Source organism: Tauraco erythrolophus, chromosome 5, assembly GCF_009769465.1.
Source record: "Tauraco erythrolophus isolate bTauEry1 chromosome 5, bTauEry1.pri, whole genome shotgun sequence".
Lineage (NCBI taxonomy): Eukaryota > Metazoa > Chordata > Aves > Musophagiformes > Musophagidae > Tauraco > Tauraco erythrolophus.
In genome coordinates, this window is record NC_141469.1 from 27,296,894 (window position 1) to 27,318,744 (window position 21,851).

Sequence of the window (21,851 nt, forward strand, 5' to 3'; positions counted from 1 at the left end):
CCAGCAGCGAAGACAGATTGATCAAACTTAACTTAGTCCCCGCTGGCTGAAAGGAGTGACCACAGCTTTGTCTCCTTGCTCAGCCAGTTTCATTTTGGTACAATAAAGCAAAGAGTTTCCCCGCCTCTGGAAGCCCTTCAGCTTTCATCTGCCCCTTAACCGGTAGTAGCCACGCATCCCCGCAACAGGCATGTTTGTTTTCTGCAGCAAACGCTGCCCCTGGACAGCTTTAGTGCCCATCCCGCGTGCGTGGGTCTGTGTGCGTGCATGCGCGCGCTACCTCTTGCAGCTGCTACTTCCGAAACTCGTTACTGGGTCATCTTCAGCTGCCTTCCGCAGCAGCATGCTCTTACTCGTCGTGCAGCAGCACGCACATCGATTTTTTCACAGACTCATCTGTTAACTACTTTTCACTGGAATACGGTTTAATGCTCTCTCTCAGGAACAAGCTGTCCTTTGCCTGTTCAAGGCAACTACCTCAAAAAATCCTTCCAGCTCCCTCTACAAGGCGAGACCAGCAGCACAAAGCTGAGGCCCAGATACCTGCAGGGCAGAGTCACCCGTCTGCCCAGTCACCTCCTTAGCTTTAGTGCTCTATTCTGTGTGAACTTCACTTCCTCTCTCATGGAGCAGCTGCAACACTTCGCACCCACCAGGTTTTGCTCAGGGATTATCAGAATACAGCGAGTTTAATGTCAGCCATTTATTAGATACAGTCTCCAGCTGTACAAATTGTAGCTTTTTAACATCTACAGTCCAAAGCCTGTCCCAAAACACCACGAAGGATGAGGAATAACACCACAGGTGATGAGTACTGCAGCGTTTACATACACAGTAAACTTGATATTAAGTAGTTCATTAAGTTAGCTGGAAAGGAATTAAATCATTGCAGGTATAAGTCACCAGAGGCCCAAGAGAAGTCTTGCTCAAGCTGTCAAAGTCCCATCCCTGCTGATCAGCCCCCAGGAAGCAGCAGACCTCTCAGTGCAGCCCTCCAGTGCCTCAGCCAAGCTGTTTCAGCAGGGGCCAGCTTGTGCAGGTGGTGGTGTGGGAGAGTCTGTGTTGGTTTTGCCCACGCTGTGTTTGAAGTTACCAAGAAGATCAAACAGGACAGCTTCTAGCTTGCTCCAACGAGGACAACGTCCTCTTGCCATGCAGGATGCTCTGGAGTGCTTAGCAGTGCTGCAGCACCTCCCAGAAGTTGTCCCTTCAGTCATTTCACTTCTCACAGAAGCCTCCTGGCACCAAGGCAGCAGTTGCTCCCAGTTTTCCCGAGAGGAAGGCAAGAGGGACAGCTACTCACGGTCACTGTCACTGTCGCTGCTGTCGCTGTCTGACTCGATACTCTCCAACATCTTCCTGCGTGTGTAAAACAGTCCAGTAATCAGTCACCTGTTGTGATTTTTGCTTGACAAGAGATCCAAAACACAGCGTAAACCCCCTCCAAAGAGAACATTATGGGCTGTCTGATGCCTCATCCTCAAAGGGCAGGTCCACCCAGCACACCCACCTCTTTTTGGAAAAGGAGACTACTTCAGTTACCCACAAAGTGGTGGGCCAACTGTCAAGGGTGCCGGACTTGTATTTATTCCTTCCCTTGGGCCAGACCCCTGGCTCCAAACTGTGGTCCCTCAGCGCTAAGCCTGTCATTTGGGCTTGGCTGCATCAGCTCAACAACAAACGGTGGTGGCTAGCAAGATGGACTGAGGATTGACCATGAGCCTCAGAACCTGTGAGCCATGTGCAGGGCCATCCTGTATCACTTCCCTGCTTTTACTAATCTGCAAACAGCATCTCTTAGGGGGCCAGACCCAGCTAGGAAAAGATTTTTGGGAAAGAAAGGTGGTAGCAGGTCTGGGTGGTGGATAAGGCTAACCCCCTCATGGAAAGTTACCTTCTCTCCTAGGTGGGATGGATACAGCACGGAGTCAAAAACTGAGGGGCCATTTTAAGGTTGTGCATCGACCAGAGTCAACACAAAGACACATTGTTCTGAAGCCAGTTCTCTGCCGCCTTGGCGGAGAAGCCTTTCTGCAGGAATTACCCCCTCAACACCCCGTCTGTCTACTCTACCCCTTCAGCAGTAACATGAAGTCCTCCAACTTACTTCTGCTCTTCAGAGAGCTCAAACTCCTCCTCCATTCTGCTTTTAAGCCTTTGAGATGAAGGAAGACCGAGGGATGCTGCCAGCTTTACCACCTTAACTGCCTCATCGGCGCAATTGTTTTTTTTAGCACAGTTCAAGAACTCGTCCATCACCTGGTCCCTGCAAAAAGCAAAGGCAAAGAGTGACTCTTCACCGGTTCCCTGTGAGGTGGCTGTTAACTTACAGCAGGTGTTTAGAGAGGGAGAGGAGGTGACAGATTTTCAGATCACTCAACCAGCCCATTCTGCTCCTGCCAGGAGTTTCACCTCAGCCTTCACCCCACACCGATGTGATGCGCAAAAAGCAATACTCCTTGCACAAAAACAGAGGGCAGCAGCTCAGTCCTCAGGAGAAGGTACCTTAGCAGCAGCCTAAATAACCTTCCCCTCTTCCCAGTCCCCATATCAGGCCCTCACCCTCTTTTAAGTGGCTGGCAGTGCTACAGGAACAGTGTAACCGCACTTTAAATCAAAGGCAGGTGTCTCATTGCCAGAGGCTGCCATGCTGTCTGTGGGCACTGGGAGCTGCTGACAGCTGCCTCTGCTCTGCCGGCTCCATTTCATGCCCAAGTGCTGACTCTGCTCCTTCTCCACCTGTGACAGCTGCTGGAGACACCACTCTTGCCTTCAGGCAGGGAAACAAGTAAGTGTTTGCAGCTGGTGCCGCAGGGAGCTTGGCAGAGAAGGGAAGGAAGGGGACAGTTCAACCACAAGAGCCTCTGATCCATTTGGTAACAGCAGGGAACTGACATTCTTTCCCTTCACATTCATAACCCATGGCATCCACCAAGCATCAGCTACACCACAATTTCAGGAGAATTCTCCTTCCCCTATTCTCCAAATTGGCACAGAGGCCCTGACGTGGCTTGGCAGCATCAAAGCTTCCCTGGGCCACACCAGAACAGGGCAGGCAGAGAGTGCCACCAACAGTGGGCTCTGGTACCACGGACCAGCACTGGTGCAGGCAGCCAGACAACATCGTGCGTCTCGGTGAAATTCCTGTCTCCAACATTGGACTTCAGGTGTGCATTTCCGTGAGCACCAAACAGTTGTTTGGGGTTGGTTGGTTGTTTTTAAATGTGTTACTATTCCTTAGAAGTTGTTTTCTACTTAAAACAGAATTTTTTTCTCCAAAATCCTGAAAAAGCTGTAAGTGTTGTAGCCTAACAGGGTACCATACAGGATTTAGGATTTGACTTGATAAACTCGTCTTCAGAAATCCAGACACCTCTGAAGCACCTATGTTTGGTTAGTAGTATGTTTTTCAGCACACTGGAAATGAGATGTTCTCAAGAGTCCTGCTCAGACTGATTTCTAATGCCAAGTTAATCAGTGGCACCATCCCCCAAGTCTCAGAGCTTCATTGAATGACACCTTGAGGATGGACCATTTAAACCCTCCCTTTGCATTTCAACAGTTTTTGAGACAGAAAGGTCTTGGAACATATCAGTTGGACAAGGAAACAGCCCTGCTCGCCAGGACACACGCACTCATGCTTTGAAAGTAACAATAAGATAGGGACTACTGTTGTCAGTTACAACAGAAATGCAAAATTTCAGCCAAATCCAGACTCAATACCTGAAGTCAGAACCTAAAAGTACTCACGTGGGAATCCTATTGATTTGCTGGAAATGCTCCATTGTTTTCCTGTTCAAAAGAAAAAAATAAATTAAACCCCACCACAAAACACAGGAACAGATATTAAATCTCTTGGATAAGCCCCCGTTGAAACATAGCCAAGCTCATACTTCATGAAGTGTAGTGGAGGTGTCCCTGCCCATGGCAGGGGGGGTTGGAAGTAGGTGGTCTTTGAGGTCCCTTCCAACCCAAACCGTTCTGTGATTGTATGAAATGTCTTCCCCACAGATCTGATACAGATCCCATGCCGCATCCTCGCAGATGCAATGTATACCAGGTGACATCATTGATAAACTTGTTTAACACAGAATATCTTAGTAGAAAAAATAAAAAGTGGAGCTGGTGGCAAGTTTACATTAAAATACGACATGTTTTCAGAAGGGTACTGGCCACTTCTTTGTTCCTAATGAATCGGTGCAAAGAGAATGTCTGTATTTAAAACAGAAGATAGCTCAGAACCTTAAGTTGGAGGCTAGATTATTTTAACCAGTATTTCAAGTTGAGAGCATGTACGACAGTAAATTCTAGCTTCTGAAGAGTTCTATTCTTTTTAGATTTTTAATTAGGGTTAATTCTAATTAAAAGTTTAATTAAACTTTAATTAATCACTTCAGCAGTCTGAATTCCAGAGAGTTGTAAAAATTAGAGAACAGGAAGCTGGAGGAAATGAGCAGTGCTTAGTGAAGTGGTAATCAAACCCTACCTTGCCGGAAGCGGCTGTACGACACTCTAAGCCAGTTGCTACATTAACTTCTAAACCGTTTTTAAGATAGAGAACTGTAACTTGGTGCCAAGGATGAACCATAAAATAAAGAAAAAAACCCATCACATTCCCAGCAGGACTCATCCCCTCCCTTTGTCTGCACTAGCGTTCCAAGACAATCAGTCGCTTGCTTTTGATTTTTGTGATTAAGCCTTGAGTTAGTGTCAGGAAGCCCAAAGCTCGTGCCAACCACACACGTACCAAGCGTCCTGGGTTCTCCCAGCCCTGGAAAACAACAGAGTGACATGGTGCAGCGCACTGGCTGTCCAACCTAAGGGGGCCTGCTCCTTCCCAGTTTGCTCATAGACACCTTTGATGTCTTCAGCACACTTGGCAAACTCCAGCTGAACCTGTGGAGAGATTGCGCTATGAATGCCCAAACCTCCAAAGTTAACATATCCTTTTCAATGCAGTTCCTCCTACAGATGCTACACGTCTGCCCCGTATGTGATTTAAAGTTGTGAATGAACAGTGGTTGCTCCTGGGAGAAAAATCTCCCGCTTCTGCCAGGACACGTGTCCACTCAGTCCGAGCTCCAATAGAGCTGTGCAGGGAGAGCTGTATTTAGAGACCTCCGCAGTATGCATAAGCCTTTAACCCTCCTCAGCCTGGGAAGCCAGTTACTGCAACAACATCTTTGGCAAAAATCCCTGAATTCTGCCCGGTGCTTCCCCAGAGACACGGCTGGCTGGGCTGGATAACTCTTCCCAACCCTGGTAAGGAAGTGATCGTGTTCTGTGTTACCTTGAGGTTTCTCTATAGGTTAAAGACAATCCAAAAGGCTTAGCAGACCTGGGTAAGCTCACATAGATCTGGAAATTTGTGATGGCATACGCACTGGAACCAGACCTCTAAGACTGACCAGGGACAATACTACAGCACTTATATACAGTCTGTATGCTGCACACAGAAATAGGGGGACTCCTCTACTCTCTCCATTGAGCTTCTGCACTGATTTTGGCTACTATAGAGTTAAATTTACTCATAGTAGCTTATATAGTGCTATGTTTTGGATTTGTGATGAAAACAATGTTGATAACAGAGATGTTTTAGTTATTGCTGAGCAGTGCTTACACAGAGTCAAGCCTTCTCTGCTTCTCACTTGACCCCACCAGCGAGTAGACTGGAGGTGCACAAGAAGCTGGGAGGGGGCACAGCCAGGACAGCTGACTCCAGCTGACCCCAGGGACATTCCATACCATATGGCATCATGCTCAGCAATAAAAAAGCTGGAGGAAAAGAAACGGGAAAACATTTGGAGTGACGGTGTTTGTCTTCCCAAGTAACTGTTACACATGACTGAGCCCTGCTTTCCTGGAGATGGCTGAACACCTGCCTGCCAACGGGAAGTAGCGGAGGAATTCCTGATTTTGCTTTGCTTGCACACGCAGCTTTTGCTTTACTTGTAGCACTGTCTTTATCTCAGCCCACGAGTTTTTGCACTTTTGCCACTCTGATTCTCTCCATCATCCCACCGTGGGGGGAGCGAGCGCGTGGCTGTGTGGTGTTCACTGTTTACCAGGGTTAAACCCTGACAGCTTCCTTACCTCTTCAGGGTGCTGCTCCCTGCTCATCAAAGACAAGAGCTCTTCTAACAGGTCTTGTCTCCTGTTAAACCCCAGCTGTTTCATATCTGTTCAGAGAAAGGCAGTAGTTAGTAGGTGTGACCGGTACCCCCTGCTCCCAACTCCTGGTAATATGGTTGGCATAACTAATGCCATTTTATAAGGGAAACAGCCATTCTCTGTGATCGAGCAGATCACGTATTAGTTCCCTTCTCCCTCATTATTGAGCCCTGAAGGTCCTCTGCACCAAGTAGATGAACCAAACAGATTTCTTCTTCCACTCCCTGCTGGCCTCAAGATTCCTGGGTGCCAGGCCAACTACTCTTCTCCTTAACAGCCTGCAAGGTCCCAGGCACCCAGCCCAGCCAGTGGTGGCAATGACCCCGTCACAGAACAGGGAAGGTAACAGCACACAGAGCACATCTGTAAAATCAAGCAAATTACAGGTCCTAAGTGGGAACCCAGACCCCAACTGCTGCTGGACAGTGAGACCCATGGGCCCCGGTGGCCAGGGACACCACCACTATTGTCTGCTTCCTCCAAGGACTGAGTGGTGACTCATATTCTTTTATATGTTTTTTCGAGGCTAGATTATGATTTTTGTGTTGATACAGCAAACCTGATATTAATATTTGACCCAATCTGCAGAGGGTCCAGGTGATGAAAGCCATAAGCTAAGTGGTGCCAAAAAATTCTGTGCTACGCTACTTACAAAATTGCACTGCCCTGATTCTGCTTATAGAAATCCTGTGCTATTCCGATTATACATTCTATGCTATGCTAATCATAAAATCCTGTTAAGAAAATAAAGCTTTAACTGTATCTACAACTCAGTGCTGTCATCATTCTGCCAAGGATCCCTAAAAGAACCTATGTTGGGTGACAGTAGGATATTTTCCGTGTGCTAAAGCCTGTATCTACGTTGTCTCGTCTTCTTAAGGGGCAAAGAACAGGCAAATAATCTAAATGAGTTAAACCTGGGCATTTGGTTAAGGTACTACCCTCTGGTAAGCATTCGGTTTTCCAAGATGCTGACACTTAACTATGACACAGCCATCACTCCGATAGTCTCTGCTATCGGTTCTGCCTTTCCCTAATAAAACAGCCCCACCACTGCACTAAGGAATAACGTCCCTCATGCCAAAGCACCTTATCACAGCTCTTCTGAGCACTGGGAAGTTTCCCAACTATTATCAAAGCTATCACTAACCTTCCCAGACTGAAGGGATCGCTTCCAAGTGGTTGGCTGCATCCAGTGCTTGAAGGAGGTCCAATATATTTTTAGGAGCTGGATAGAAGAGCTGATGAAGGAAGGGAATCACTTCAGTAAACCGTAACTGTTCTGTTTCTCCACACTAAAGCTTTGAAGTTTGCTCACCGTAAAACACACTTACCGAAGGGGACATTTCTTTGTACCATTTCAACACCACATCAATTTGTTCCATCATACACAACAGCGAAAAGAATTTTGACCTACAGGAAGGGAAAAATGTTCTAATTCAGTCATGATTAGATCAAACAAACCATACAGAAGCACCAGCAAATGATGGTGTTCTGATCGGATTTGTATTGCAGATCAGGGTAAGTTTCATGTACGATTGCAATACTCCATAAAATTAAAAGAGCAATAACGTTTTTTAGGAGAGAACTTAAATGCTGACACTAGGTCATTGGCAGAATTAGTCAGAGGTGGACCACTGCATTTTAAAATCTCTGAACAATGCAGCTCCCTGGCTGACACCAGGTTTGAGGCGTCTGAATCTCTCTCAGATGCAGCCTCTGGTAAAGAACCACTGTAAGAAGTGAACTAATCTGACCTGGTGACAGGTTCACAACACAAGCCTGCAACCTTGGTCCAGTGCAAGGACTAGGAAAAATGTCTGTACACCAAGAAATTAATTTCCATTAATTTCCCTTGATTTATTTACAGGTTAAATAAGGTCAGAGCATAGTAATTACCCCATCCCTAAAAATACATCTTATTTTGATGAGAATTATTTTTTATGAAGGTACTGGAGCATCTCTACTCCTGACACCTAAATTGGCTTTTCTTCAAACCAGTATGCTCCAAGTACTTAATTACATTCAGTGACTTCAGCACCTAATGACACTGTAAAGATGTTTCAGATGCCATGATTGTCAAATGGTGGAACGACATGGGAGTTCGATGCCTAAATGCACCTGCTGCACCGCAGCCTCTCTCTACACCACTATGCAGAGATCTAGGCCTGACCTCTACGCTATGTTGGTGTTGCCTCCTAAGCAGTCATCCTAAGTGGGCAACAGGACTGTAGAAAGTACAACTAGTTGGTGTAGTTGTTGGATCGGTACTAAGCAAAACCGATGCTCCAAGACACTTTATTTCCGCTTGGGCAAGGCCACAAATAGAAAATAAACCCTAAGCTGTCATTGTTTTTAGGAGCGACCTAATTCCCAAGCTGCACATGCACTAACCAGCTGATGTTCAACAATGCATCAATGTGCAATGTTCGAATCCTACTGTGTATTCTGTGTATTCCAATTGACGACAATACACAAGACGGTGAACATAAGCTGCACTTCACTCACCAGTAGGCATTTAAGCGATCTATGTTCAAGAATTTCCAGTTGTCTCCCTTCTCCATCACCTTATTTAACCGATAGGCAAGTTTGATATCCTTAAGATCACAGCACTGCAACAGACCAGTCAGATTTTAAAATTACCAAATACAACATTTAATACATCCCTCTGAGACTCACTTTCACAAAGGGATGAAGAGTCATGAGCTGATGGCAAACATTTTCAACAGGATGCAATTCAGTGCAGTGTCTGCCAAGGTATTTTGTTTAGTTGAGTCAACTGTGCAACTCTCCCAGTGGGTGAGAGTTTTCTAACCCAAACCAACACTTTCTGCTGCAGAGACCATCCGACTGCTGCAGTGCCACTAGAAGCAGGAGGTAGGGCACAGAAAAGCGGGACTTGGGCAGCTGTGTCTATCATGAGACACACATCACAGGCATGCAAGTTACCAGTTTAGGAGGTCTCAGGCAAGAAGTGCAGAATTATGAAGGAAAGTTACAGGAGGTGATGAACACAGGTGAAAAAGGGAAAGATTTTCAGAGCTTAACCTCATATGAGAGGTTGGAAAACTCAACAGGCAATTCTGAAACAGCTGGAGGGCTCTAAGGAAATCTGCAGGAAAGAGGTACTTACCACTTGCATAGCAGTAGCAAAAAAGTTGGCTGAAAGGGAGAAAATGGAGTCTGTTAGCTTCAAACTTTCAAGGGGACATAAAGCAGCTCATTAACCCAGCCTCCCAGATGACAGACAAGACATGCTCAATTAGAAAGGTGAATTTGTAGTTCAGTTTGACAACGTAGCAGGGATCTTCGCTTTTGTGTGTAGACTTTGGTGTGGCCTGGGTTTTGCTAGCCACTGTTCTGGAGGCAACTATTCTGCTGTGCTTTTGGAGAGATTTAAGCAGATGATCTGACTGGCTTCAGTGAGTTTTACAGAAGCTACATTCCCTCACTTGATGCAAGACAGTGTTATTTGTCTACCAGGCAGGGTACAAAAAAAAGGCAGCCCCATCACTCATTTTCTCTATTTACTCCAGTGCAAGAGCTCACGTGCCACAGAGACAAATGTTCAGGGAGGTTACCCACCTCTTTAGCACACCCCGGGGCTGCTCAAGAACATGCAACTGCCCCCCAAAAATGTCTCCGTCCTGTTTCGTGAGGCTTTGACTCCGGTTCCTGCAACTACATGTCAAAGCAGCACGGAGACTGATGCTGCCTGAGGGAGGCAAAGACAGCCACAGTGGAAGGAAGGACATAAACTGTCCTGCTCAGTTGCTCATTTAATTTGTGTGGTGAAAATTTTGGATAGGTGTTTCAGGTTTTTTGAAGGAAACACAAGGGCACTGGATGCTAACAGGGACTGAAACAATGGCTGGCTGGGGGTAGCAAATGGTGGAAAGAACTGTAACGCAACTTACTTGAAACCATTAGGTACAATATACCCCCCTTTCCCTTGCGCGATGTAACAAATTAAATACTCTTAAGTCGGAGAAGACGTTTTTGTGTTAATTTGAGTAGTACACACTTCTTGCAGCAGTTTAGAGCCAGGGTAAGAAACAGTATAACACTCAAGTACCCATTCACATGGGTGAATACACTCCTGCTTCCACACAGAAGCCAGCACAACGATGCGCAGCACATCCTTCTGGCACTGGAATTTGTCCTTTTTTGTCTCCAGTGAAAGTGCTGATATAAGCAAGCTGCATGCACTCTTTCTAGTAGGATAGAACTACATGAAATTCCCTTTTATCTTTTCACCCAAGCTTCAAAAATGCAGATTGTACAATGTATTGAAGTCCATACCGTCATCAGGGTCCTGGGGAGGGAAGCTCCTCTTTTCGACATCATCTAGTACCTCAGAGATGATGCCTGATGCAGAAAGATCAACTGCGGGACAAACAGACAAGCAACATCACACCTCAGCTGTGCTAAGCACTTCATCAGTAAAAAAGCCTCAGCCTGCAAATACACTATGGAAACAGAAACAAGCACCACGATTTCAAATAAGCGTCCTGATTCTCCTATCTGCACCCCTCCGTGCGGTGCTCCATACCAGCTGCAGTTTTATTTGGACTAAAATTTGCCCTGCTATTGCCAGATTTCCACAGCACAACAGGGCCGATTAAGACACAAACAAGTACTTTCTAGCAAGTAATCCAACAGGCCTGCAAGTTTGTCTGTTAGAAGGCGGCACTGGGAAAAGCAATGCATTTCATAAACAAAAAAAAAACAACCCAGGGAGACTCCAGAGCAGTTCCTCCACATTTGTTAAAACACAAGGACTGCAGTTATGACTACCACGTCTATTCTCTTCCCATACCCACAGATTTTTGGCTAAAGGATCTCCGAAAGTTGGGCTCTTGCCTTCTAACACAGCTCTATTTCAGGACAGCTCCAATCCACAGAACTGTTGTAGAAAAACAGAGTCCCTGTGCAATTTCTTCCCTGTGAATGGCACAGCCTATGAAATTACGAATGTCGTAGCCAGATCCAGCCCCCATAGAGACTGAGTAGTTTGCTCTTTATCAACTTGTGGCCACAAACGGAAACAGGCTTTCTTTCCAGTTCCGCCAGTTCTCAAAACACAAGGACTCTTCCCGCCCAGTAAGAGTTTATGATCCTCTGTAGCTTTTTCTTCACCCAAGCAGAATCAGACTGCAGAGGTAACACTAGGATTGCACACATAAGAGGCTGTCTTTTAATCCGTAAGTCAACAGCCTTCACCCATCACACTCGGAAAGCATTTCAAGTAGATGTTAAACACGACACATTCATGGACAAGTTGATGTTGCACGTACCGCCTCTGTAAAATATAAAGAGCAGATGATCGTACGTTGCAAGGCTAGGCTCTGAAAAGCAAAAACACTGAAGTTACTCTGACATTCTTCGCTGAGCTTTATGCCTGAGCTCTAATTCACAGTCTTCCAGTCAGGCAGCATGCATAAAATTTACTCTCTCTTCCCGTCCACCCTAATGCTGGAGCAGACCCCATGTACACATTACAAACAGCAAAGATGATCTCTGAGGGTGGACCACCAGCTGAAGCATCACACTGCGATGGAGCAAGCAGCCAAGCTTCCCTGCTTTAAATTAAAGCAATAATGTTTCATAGTCAGTTTCCCTTCTGCTCATGAACGTATCTTTAGCATCTCAACAAGCACGTTACTAAGGCAAAGCACATCTGTAAGACATCAAATCAGTTGTGCAGGTATTTCCTGGTTTTGCGGTTTTGCTGTTTATCTGACATCAAAAAACATCATCCAGATCAAAAGCTTTTTTCTGTAGCGATGTAGATACATAGACTTGTGAAGTAAATCTCCTTGATCGATGGGAAGCTAACAGCCTCGCCCGACTGCTGCAAATATAAATCCATATTTCTCCCTATTTCTACAGCAGTACTACAGGAAGCACCCAGCTGAGAAAGAGCCAGGACACACACACCCACTGCATACACACACCCGTCCTTGAGTAGCTAGAGGTAACGACAGGTAAAAACGTAAAGATAAGCATCCTCCTAACCTAAAAGACTACAGCATTACAACAGCTAACTATTTGACCTAAGGAGCTGAGTGCACCGACTATATTGTAATTAGTAATTAACAATGAACAAAGACTCTAAAGATGATGATTCGATTTGATGTCCACAGACACCGGCTTGCTGAGTGGCCACAGCTTAGTACTTACCACACGTTTTTATTTCTCAGTTCTCTTGCAAAAGGAAACAAATAGTAAACTCGAGAGCACAGTGAGAAATGCTTTTTTCCACAAGCCCTGGCCTTCTTCCCTGCAACTAGGAATCACCGCGTTGTTTGCCGCTGAACTCTTAAATCAACCATTCTGGAGGTGGCACTGGAATGTAATAACCATACCGGTTCTCTTACCTATATCAAGCGCTTCCATTTCCTTTATTACCAATAAAGACATACTTCTGCCTACACCACCACATCTTCTCAGAGTCTTCAGTACAGCGTTAAAAGTCAGCAGATTTGGTTGCACTTGCTGTTGAGCCATGTGATTCAGGAAGACCTTAAACAAAATCGCAAAATCCTTAGTGCTTGACACGTTATGGATCACAGTTCAGCTTTCAGGTAGGTACACATGCATTTCCTGGATCTAATCCTCATCTCCTTCAAGTGAACGACTCTACCTCAACTGATCCTTTATTAAGGAAGTACTATCTAATTTTTAATTAATTTGACCAAAAGACAAGACTACACAATTACATCAGATTACATCTTGGAGAACTGTGTTTAGAACATCACGGAAATTTTTGAGTTTACGTACTATTTTTCCTAACTGATTTACGTCATTAAAAATGGGAGCTTCCAACGTTACCCTTCAGAATTCCATTTCCATCACACCACCATGAATTACAATTCAAAGAGTTTTTATCTAAAATGGTTTGTTTGGTCTCTCAGCATAATTTCCCAATTACTTTCTGTCCAAGCAGTTCCTCCATCAGGTATGTTCTCACAAGGCAAACTGTTCTGCCAGGGCAAGGTTGGATTTTGTGCATTTTCCACTTCTCAACAGTTAGTTTGTATGTTTAAAGTGGTGTCATTCCTTTGCAGCAGATATTACTATTTTCATACCAGGCTCTCATTTTTAGTCTTCTAACAACTAGAAAATTCTACTGATAAAGCAGACCCAGCCCCAACACTCTCATCCCTTCCCCATCTCTTCTGCTCTACTGCCTTACCTTGGCTAATTCCCATCTTTCTAAGAATCTCTCCTTCAGATATGGGACTGCTGCAATCAGTGCATTGAAGGCGTGCACATCAGCTGGAAAATGTAAGGTAATTCATTTTACCTGACAATTATATTCTACGGACAACAGTTTGTTCTAACATGGCTCAGTTTTTGGCGAAGTCTCATGCAAACCTGTTTCCAGTGAGCCGGCCACATGCCAGCTGCACCGAAACAAACAGTTTGCATTCAGCTCCCATGATCTAGCTGAGGTCCGTACCCCTGCGCCAATCATCACTGCCATGAAACAAGTATTCACGTAGCCAACAATGGGCTTCTGTTACTTAGAAGACCACGAAGCAAAACTAGGAGACACTTACCCTTGTGTCTTTCATTCAGCAAGTCTATGTACATGTCGTAAGCTTTGGCATGAGCCCCGTGCTGAAAACAAACAAACAAACAAAAAAACCCACCAAAATTTCTATAACTGAAATTTCACAAGCTGAAAAAATGCTCCCAGCACTGAAGGATAACTTTACCTTCACCATCCCACGGATCATTGTGCAATAGGAGTACGCATTCCTCTCTGGCATTATCTTAAATATCCTTTCAGCATTGTTGTTCTCCCTAGAATCAATGAACAAGCTGATGGTTAAAGAACTCAATAAAAGATACCTTTAGGAAAAAGATTCAACATGCAGAACAAAATAATGGGCTGTACTCTCAAGGGCTGACATTCAAATATGGTACTTGTGATACTTTGAGCTATTCTACAATCACTTACTAAATGTCCATCAACACTTCAAAAGATTAGCAAACACGGATGCATTTAACAAGTAACACCTGTGAGTATGGGCTGCTAAAAAGTCTTGGAGTCAGTTTTATAACAACAGTGCACATGCACAACCCACTGAATACAGGAATACTGGCAACGTTTTCTATACCTCCACACAGAGCTAGAAGACTGTGAACCTCTTTGCAATGGTCTCTTTGGAGCCTTCTGCTCTGATGCATTCACCTGGAGAGATTTTTGCAGAAATGAGTTTCTCAGAGTATAAAGTTACAATTAAACATCAAATGACGTGATTTGCTAACAACACAGAAGTTTGGCAGCAATTTATATGCTGCCAAAGGTGTTTAATGGTTTACATTAAAGTAATTTCTATCATAATACTCAGTAAGCAATAACTAGATTAAGAATACTGTTTATGTTATTAAACATACTAACAAAGTAAATTATATGTATTTGTAGAGTTGGCGGGCATCATGAGACTATAGCAAATACTCTGTAAAACTCTTCCTCCCTCAAAAGTCTTCCCAGAGACAGGTATTGTGCAACGTATCTACTACTGTACCCTGTGACCTGATACTCTGAGGTCACACAAGGAACCTTCATCTTCACTGAAATCTAGTTACTATGGTACAGGCTGGAAGAAAATTAACTAGCTGATGTACACTAGAGGTACCAGAGGTCTTCTTTGCAGGCAACTACAAAAACAAGGCTGTCAGTGAGAAACAGTTATTTAAACGCAGTTCAGCAGCACTAAACCAAGACAGGGTTCCAGCTACTAAGTTCAGCTTTACGGAAACTACTTTTGCTACTAGGTCAGACACGGGATTTTTCTAACTGTTGTATCTTTAGGAAATGTTGACTGCATCTGACCCACCTTGCATCATCTCCCAGGCAGGTAGCCACAGTACAAAAATCTTGACATCACCTTGATACACTCCCACTATGTATGAAATAAATAAAAAAAGAGATCAATGGGTTTTTCATACCCCCGGTTCTTCCAAATCCTCTTTTTCTTCTTCCTCTTTTTCCAGAGTAGATTCTCCACCTCCATAGAAGCATAACAAATCTAAAAGGCTGTTTGTGGTCTCCAGAGATATAGGGGTACCTATAGAAAATGAGGATGTACAACAGTTGCAGAGAAAGTAAAGAACACACCATTCTACAGCCGTATCAGAAAGCTTTCTAACACCCAGTTACACACTTTGCTCTCTTTTAACATAAAGGTGTTCTCTAGCAAGTCTGTAAAACCCATGTGTGACGTTAATACTTCCACGAACCCATTTTACCAGGAGACAATTTTAACACTGAACTAGAGTATGTTTTTCTGTTGAAGCCACTGAAAAAGTAGAGTTTTCCTGGCCAAGTGGGAGAGGGAAGGGGCAGCTGGCAGCCAAAACTGTGAAGCAGCACAAGCTGAGCACAACATCTGAAATTTCTAGTGCTTTTCTTTACTCCTAGGATACACTCTGCTCTGAAGACCACTTTGTGCGTTTCACTTTCTATGAAATAGATGTAGAACCAACAAAATAAAAGAGCTATGTGATGGAACCATCTACTTTCCATCTTGTAGCAGATATAAGAAGGTCTCACCTTCTCAGCAAGTTTTCCTCCCTCAGAGGCTGTGGCAGTTACAGTCTTCTATTGCCTCCTCCTCATTTGCCCATGACAGAGATAAGATCCAAATTAAGGAGTAAATGAGAAAGACCCATTTATTGAGGGTAAGTCCGCAGAAGGGGCACTCACCTGGTATTCTATACCAGTCCAACACCGTAGCAAAGTGCTCAGCACAGATGAACTTATACCAACTGATACGCTACTATAAAAGGCCTTTGCAAGTAAGGAGTATCACCCAATCACATACCGTCTGCCCCTAATCTTTCTCTAAGATGCCCTGCTCTACTGCATCACAATTCTTTTACTTTGGAAGAGAAGAAAAAAACCTCAACGCTATCATCCGCTTCTTCATCAAGAAATCATTTGTTCTCCTTATCACCAAAGTGACGTGTCAGACAAGCAGTGGACAAAGAGGGACCAACAATTCCGGAGAACCACTTCACCAGACCAGAGTCAGTTGTGAAAGGCAGCAGCATAGTTGTGAAATCGTCTCCATAGGCTATGCCAGCTACTAAATATTTTTCACACAATTTAAGTAGAGCTCCAGCACAGAATGTGGCAGGTGATCACATACCTGCTTGTACAAGTTGATCAAACAGGTCCACAGAATCTTTCACTCTTCTGAGGTGGATACGCTCTTTTAGAGCTTCCTCACTCACTCCTTCAACCTGAGGTGTAAGTGTCTCAGGCATCAAGCACTAAAAGCAAAGAGTACAAGTTAGACATGAGCTCAAACCTTCTCTAAACCATCACTGAAACACGAACCAAATATCCTTCCTCTTCACGCAGTACACTGCTTTGATAATATCCTGACGCTCCCAGCCTAACACCGGCAGTCCTTTGGTGATGAAGGATCACACACATCCTGATCTCTTACTTTCATGCTAGCAAGTCAACATCTAACCAACATTTCTTTTCTTACTTTTATCTAAAGAACTTGATATGATATTGAATTCCTAAGGAAAAACGTTCACTTCAGAAACATAATGGAAATAGACTACTGCTTTCATAGCTGTCTGCCAAAACAGTTAATAAAATTATCCTTTTATGTTAGTTTTGGACCAGTCTGACAGCTGATTTCACTACCTGACAAAGCACAAATACAATGAAAATGAAAAGCAAAAACTTACTGGTATGGTGGGCTCTGAAAAAGTCTTGTCAAAATATTGAGGAAATTGCTCAATAATGTATTTTGCAGCATTTCTCCCAGACTCCTTCGACAATGAAAACAGACGCTGCATAGGAATGAGAGAGAACAAGATGAAGAAACATGCAATTAAAAGGCTGAGAGTGAGGAAAAACATCTTCCATAACACTGAGCATTCTAATGGGATCAAATTAAACTCATGCTTTGTTTTCAACTCCTACTAAAAACACGAGATAACATTCCAGATAAATATTCTGGTATTTATGCCAATATAAGAATGTCTATTCTTTGAATGACACTGTAATTTACTTCCCTGTTACTTGTCAAGGGATAAAGTTCTGTACCAGACATCTGAACCACTGCACTACTACCTCAAGCTCAAAAGCTTCTCTCTTTTTAGAAGTACAGCACTCGGATGTTTCTCTCCCTGATTGTTACTTCTGAGGGCATCACCTGATCCCCATTCACCTCTGCTCCTCAAGTCCGACCCTCCTTTGCTGTCCCTTTTAAAACTCTTCACATTCAACAGCTGCCTTCAGCCTTCTCAGTGTCTTCACCTCTGGTACACAGAAGACCTGAAGCTCTCTTGTAGTTGTATCTCTGATGTGCCACAACTCGTCTCAGCTCCCAGTCTTCTCTCGCTATATTCTGATTAACATCACACACGGCAGCTCCTTCTTGCCCTCATTTCCAGTTCCGCTTTCTCCTGTCTCAGATTCATGCTCTTTAATCTTATGCCAAGATAACATCAGGGGAAGACTACTTTCCTTCTTCCTTTCTATTCTCATCTCAATGTCACTATCTCCATAAGCCTAAGTTACCAAACAGCTCCTCTGTGATAAAACTAAAATTCCTGGGGCTTGGCCAGGGCAGTAAACTGATAACAAGCAGTCCATGTATTAACACACACCAGTGACCTTGTGTGTTTTAAGTCATACATTTAATTCAAATTTAACTAAACTGTAAGCACAAAATCTCAACGCTTGCAAGACCACACACTCACAATCTATATCCAAGGTATGTAAACACAGTTTCAACAGGTTGAATGCCTCAGCTAAAGAATGACTGTTGGGAGTTATTTAATGGAGTAAGAACATGGAGAAACAGAACAACTCAGCAGGTAAGTCACTAACTTGCAGGAATGTTAACAGAGCTGTGTCAGCTGGAAGGTTCCTACAAGGGCAGGAAGAAGAGGTAATTTTGTGTGTGCAGGACGGATTCTTCCAGAGAAATGGTAGTCATTATGCATTCAGAAATACACAGAGGAGAAAATTCTGACAGAAATCTGATACTTTGTTTTATTTTGTAATTAAAACTAGGCTTCAATTAGATAAGAGTTTTCATAGCCTAGATGAAGCGAGAAGCTATCAAGGATTTCAAAGGAAACACTTACAGAATTAGCTGCATTTCTTGGCATAAGGAAAGGGTCATCCTGGAACATATAATGAGCAGCAGTAGGATCCTGTAGAAAGTAGAATCCAGGACTGAAACACATAGTTATGTACACAGGCATGCTGTAGGCATATCATACTGCCTCATGGAATTTAAGGTGCAGTGATCACTTCCATCATAACCACTACCTCATACTCATTTTACAAAAGTTCCTCTTGTTCAAAGGGTTTAGCCTATTTGGAAATAGTTTTAAAAGCATTTCTGTTATATACACACACAGGCTAACGTAGTGACAAAAAGAGTCCTTACTATAACACAGCAAACAATAAATAAGTGCCCTGCAAAGCAAGTAGGACCCCAACTCTAACAGTGTCGGGGGAGCTGAGGGGACTCACAGGACCAGATTCAATTTCCAGAATTCAAGACAGACAGGATTAGGGTTGCGTTCTGGATTGAGATTGGGAAGGGGCAGTCTGGAATGAGAAGCTGAACTGGTAAAGGAATTTTCTCCTGATGTTAGCAAAAGCCTCATCAAAGTACTAGAGCTTTCACTGATAACTACTTGCAGCTCTCTCTTAGCCCTAGAATGAGGCTTTAAGGACCCAACAAAACGTGCCAGGCAAAAGTGAAAACCCTGCAAACAACAGATGTAAACGTCTCATCTTTTGTTTATGGCCAAAGTAGAAGTAAGAGCCTCCAGAGTGCAAAGCTACTGCATGAGACGGACAACTTGACTTATTTCCATGATCACCAGAACTACTTACCCTGTTCACGGTAGAAGCCAATGTTTGAAGAACCGCTAGCTTATCCCTAAATATAAAGGAGCTTTGATTAATAATCGACTGCAGACTTTGAATGCCATGCACTAGACTGCATGCAGAACAAGCAAAGGATTATTCTGGCCCATAAGGACTTTCAGTTCTAGGAAATAATGGTTTTGCTGCACTTAGAAAATAGCACTTTTTGCAAAGGGAGGGAAAATTCAACTGCAAAACCAGTTTCAGTTCTGGAACAACCACAGGAAAAAGAAAAGACTTTGAGGAAAACCAGAAAAGCACGTGTGTTTCCTGTTACCACTCCCGCCCTTATTGTACATTACTGAAGAAAGAACATAGGGAAGGGACACAGAAAAGAATTCCCAGAATGCTCGTCTCAGAGCCCCTCATCTCTGAGGGGCGGATATGAGTCCCTTTCCAAGTCAAGTCATGGGAGAAAAAAACGAAACAAAACAAAACCAGATTTCTTCAGACTCCTGTGCCTGTAGATCCTTAAGGCTTTGGCTGCATTTCAAGCAAAGAAGGAAAGGCCACTAAAAGTGTTTAGGTGAAGGTGGTCTTACTTTAAGTTTACATGCAGACACCATTTGGCTATAAACTCAGTTTCTGCTGTACAGTCATGCAAGTCAAGTTTATTTCGCTGAAAGAAACACACCCACATGTAGGCAGCCAAATGAACTTGATTTTACAGTTTTCTAGCGAATGCGATCTTTTACAAAGAAACGCGACTACGCTTAAAAATGCAGTCCTTACAACTGTTTTTAAAAGAAAGGTCAGGAATGGAGTGTACATACTCTGCACAGAGAGTAAGAGTCAAGAATATTCCCAGACCTCCCAGTCAGCAGAAAAGCCACTAGTGGGACATTAAATCCAGGAATATAGCAACCTGAATTTTCTTTTTCAACTTTGGTGGGCAGACTACATTTAGCTGTCTAACAATGATTTTCTACCAGGTCGAAAGATATTCGAGCAGTAAACACTCACCAGGTTTTCCTTCGAGGTAGCACAATTTCTTCTCGAGTAACTATGAGAAACAATATTAAAATTGTTATTAGAAACAAACTGATGAACAAAGAAAATCCTGACCTCATGAAAATCGATGATTTAAGTTGATCCAGCTGAAAGTACTAAAGTAAGGATTTTAAAACCAGTCTAATGTAGGCCACCATTTTTCTGGAAACGCAAAAAGGGGAAGGAGGGCATTCACTGTCTTCTTTATTTAACGATAGGCTACATCGTGTGGAGATAAAAAAAAAATTTGCAAGAAAGTAGTAATGAAGATATCATACCTTCTGAATTTTCCACAGTCTTGTCAAGAGCTGTACTACTAGAAGAGCACCTGTAAACCACAGTTGTGAATTTATAGTAGTCACATTAATACAGCAAAAGTAGATTAATGAAATCCTGTACCGCAGGTCAGAATTAATTAAAACATTAAAGAAGAGAAGTAACTGCAAATGTTGCACTGTTACTAACTCCAAGTTATTATCATTAACTCCATATTTGATGCTTCTCTTAAAGCCCTAATTTTAAGAGACAAGAAGTTAATCAAGGAAAAATTGTAATTCTTTATTTTTTGGGGTAGCATGGCTTTAAAGTAGTTTTCATGAATCACTGCATCTTAGAAAGAAAATCCTGATCATATATCAGGAAATACACTTTGTTTTAGAGACGGGATCCAGCTGAAAGCAGCACCTTTTCTTAAATATTTTAGCGCAGAGTAGCGTTTACACAAGCAGAAGACCCTGAGTCACCATGTGGTGAAATCAGACCTGTTTCTCTGCAGATGCCCAGTCCCCACGGAGCTGCAGGCAGCACCCTGGCACAGCTGTAGAAGGCACATCCACATAGCCTTGCTTCTGCTGTGCATCGCAAAGCAGCTTTGTGCTCAGTGCAGAGTCACAGGACACAGCTTGCAGTCTTACAATGCTCACGTTTTACTGCTTTTAACACAAATTAAAGCTTACCTTAAAACACGTATCTATTTCACTCACGAAGCAATCTAACGCTAAGGCCTCACTGTAGCTCTGGCGTTCGCATGCGCCTCCCCACTGACCTTGACCCCGAGGGAGACACTTAACGTGCACCCATACCTCTGTGCTTTACGGTAATATTGCATAATTGTAGCTGTTCCTATACGTCACACAAACTTACTAGTTATGATTTCACCGTCTCAGACGTGAGTTATGTTTTGCCTATAGAGTACCCACGAGGAGCGGGAATCCTTCATTTGAGGCATAACCTGAAAGTGACCACCCACCCCATCCGCTTTTTCGTGTAGTCGCTAATCATTCCCGGGGCGGCTCGGAGCAGCAGAGCCCACCAAAAGCAGAGAAAAACCCCACAAGAGCCGTTCCCTCTCCAGGCCCCTCCGCGCCAGCCCCTCCACAGCCTCCCCCGAGCGTCAGCACGCATGCGCAGAACACCCCGCTGCCGGCCGCCCCGCACTGCGCCCGCGCAGCCTTTCGCGCCTCAATCCTCCAGCCCCCACGCTGCCCGCCGGTTCCTCTGCGGCGTCACCGCGGCCGGGGATCTTCTCTTCCCTCCGCCGAGGGAACGGCGGAGCCTTACCGGTAGCGCTCTCGCCGCCCGCCCGGTAAACAGCACCGTCTGCTCCACGACACCACTTGCTGCCAGGAGCCGCCCGCCAGCCGCCGCGCCGCCATGCCGGCACTCGCGCAGTGCCTGCCGGGAAGGCGGGCGGTACTACCGCTGCGGCGGGGGGGAGGCTGCCCCTCCGCGGCGGTGGTACCGCCCGGCCCCGCCTGCCTGC

The 21,851-nt window shown here is 44.3% G+C and overlaps 1 protein-coding gene and 1 non-coding gene across 2 annotated transcripts; both read right to left on the reverse strand.

Moving 5' to 3' along the window:
* Positions 1 to 967: 967 nt before the first annotated feature.
* Positions 968 to 21,744, reverse strand: PTCD3 (pentatricopeptide repeat domain 3). The gene is made up of 24 exons (XM_086611436.1): positions 21,650 to 21,744; positions 20,368 to 20,417; positions 20,063 to 20,102; positions 19,067 to 19,112; positions 18,304 to 18,372; positions 16,894 to 16,998; positions 16,338 to 16,461; positions 15,136 to 15,254; positions 14,301 to 14,374; positions 13,896 to 13,983; positions 13,737 to 13,797; positions 13,370 to 13,452; positions 12,552 to 12,696; positions 11,469 to 11,519; positions 10,474 to 10,557; positions 9,305 to 9,333; positions 8,680 to 8,783; positions 7,506 to 7,584; positions 7,322 to 7,412; positions 6,094 to 6,179; positions 4,748 to 4,896; positions 3,751 to 3,792; positions 2,108 to 2,266; positions 968 to 1,359 (listed from the first exon to the last, which is right to left on the reverse strand). The coding sequence occupies exons 1-24, from the start codon at positions 21,742 to 21,744 to the stop codon at positions 1,296 to 1,298; spliced, it is 2,037 nt and encodes a 678-aa protein (XP_086467562.1). The 3' UTR covers positions 968 to 1,295.
* Positions 13,519 to 13,660, reverse strand: LOC147528702 (small nucleolar RNA SNORD94). Its single transcript, XR_015222191.1, has one exon. It is a non-coding gene; the product is annotated as a small nucleolar RNA SNORD94 (small nucleolar RNA).
* Positions 21,745 to 21,851: the final 107 nt, after the last annotated feature.

Coding starts and splice junctions, on each gene's coding strand:
- PTCD3 (XM_086611436.1), bottom strand. CDS start 21,744: ATGGCGGCGCGGCGGCTGGCGGGCGGCTCCTGGCAGCAAGTGGTGTCG. Junction 16,462..16,893: donor TTTCAGAGCCCACCATACCA/GTAAGTTTTTGC, acceptor CTTTGCTTTTAG/TGCTTGATGCCTGAGACACT. Junction 10,558..11,468: donor CTTTATATTTTACAGAGGCG/GTACGTGCAACA, acceptor TTTGTCCCGCAG/TTGATCTTTCTGCATCAGGC.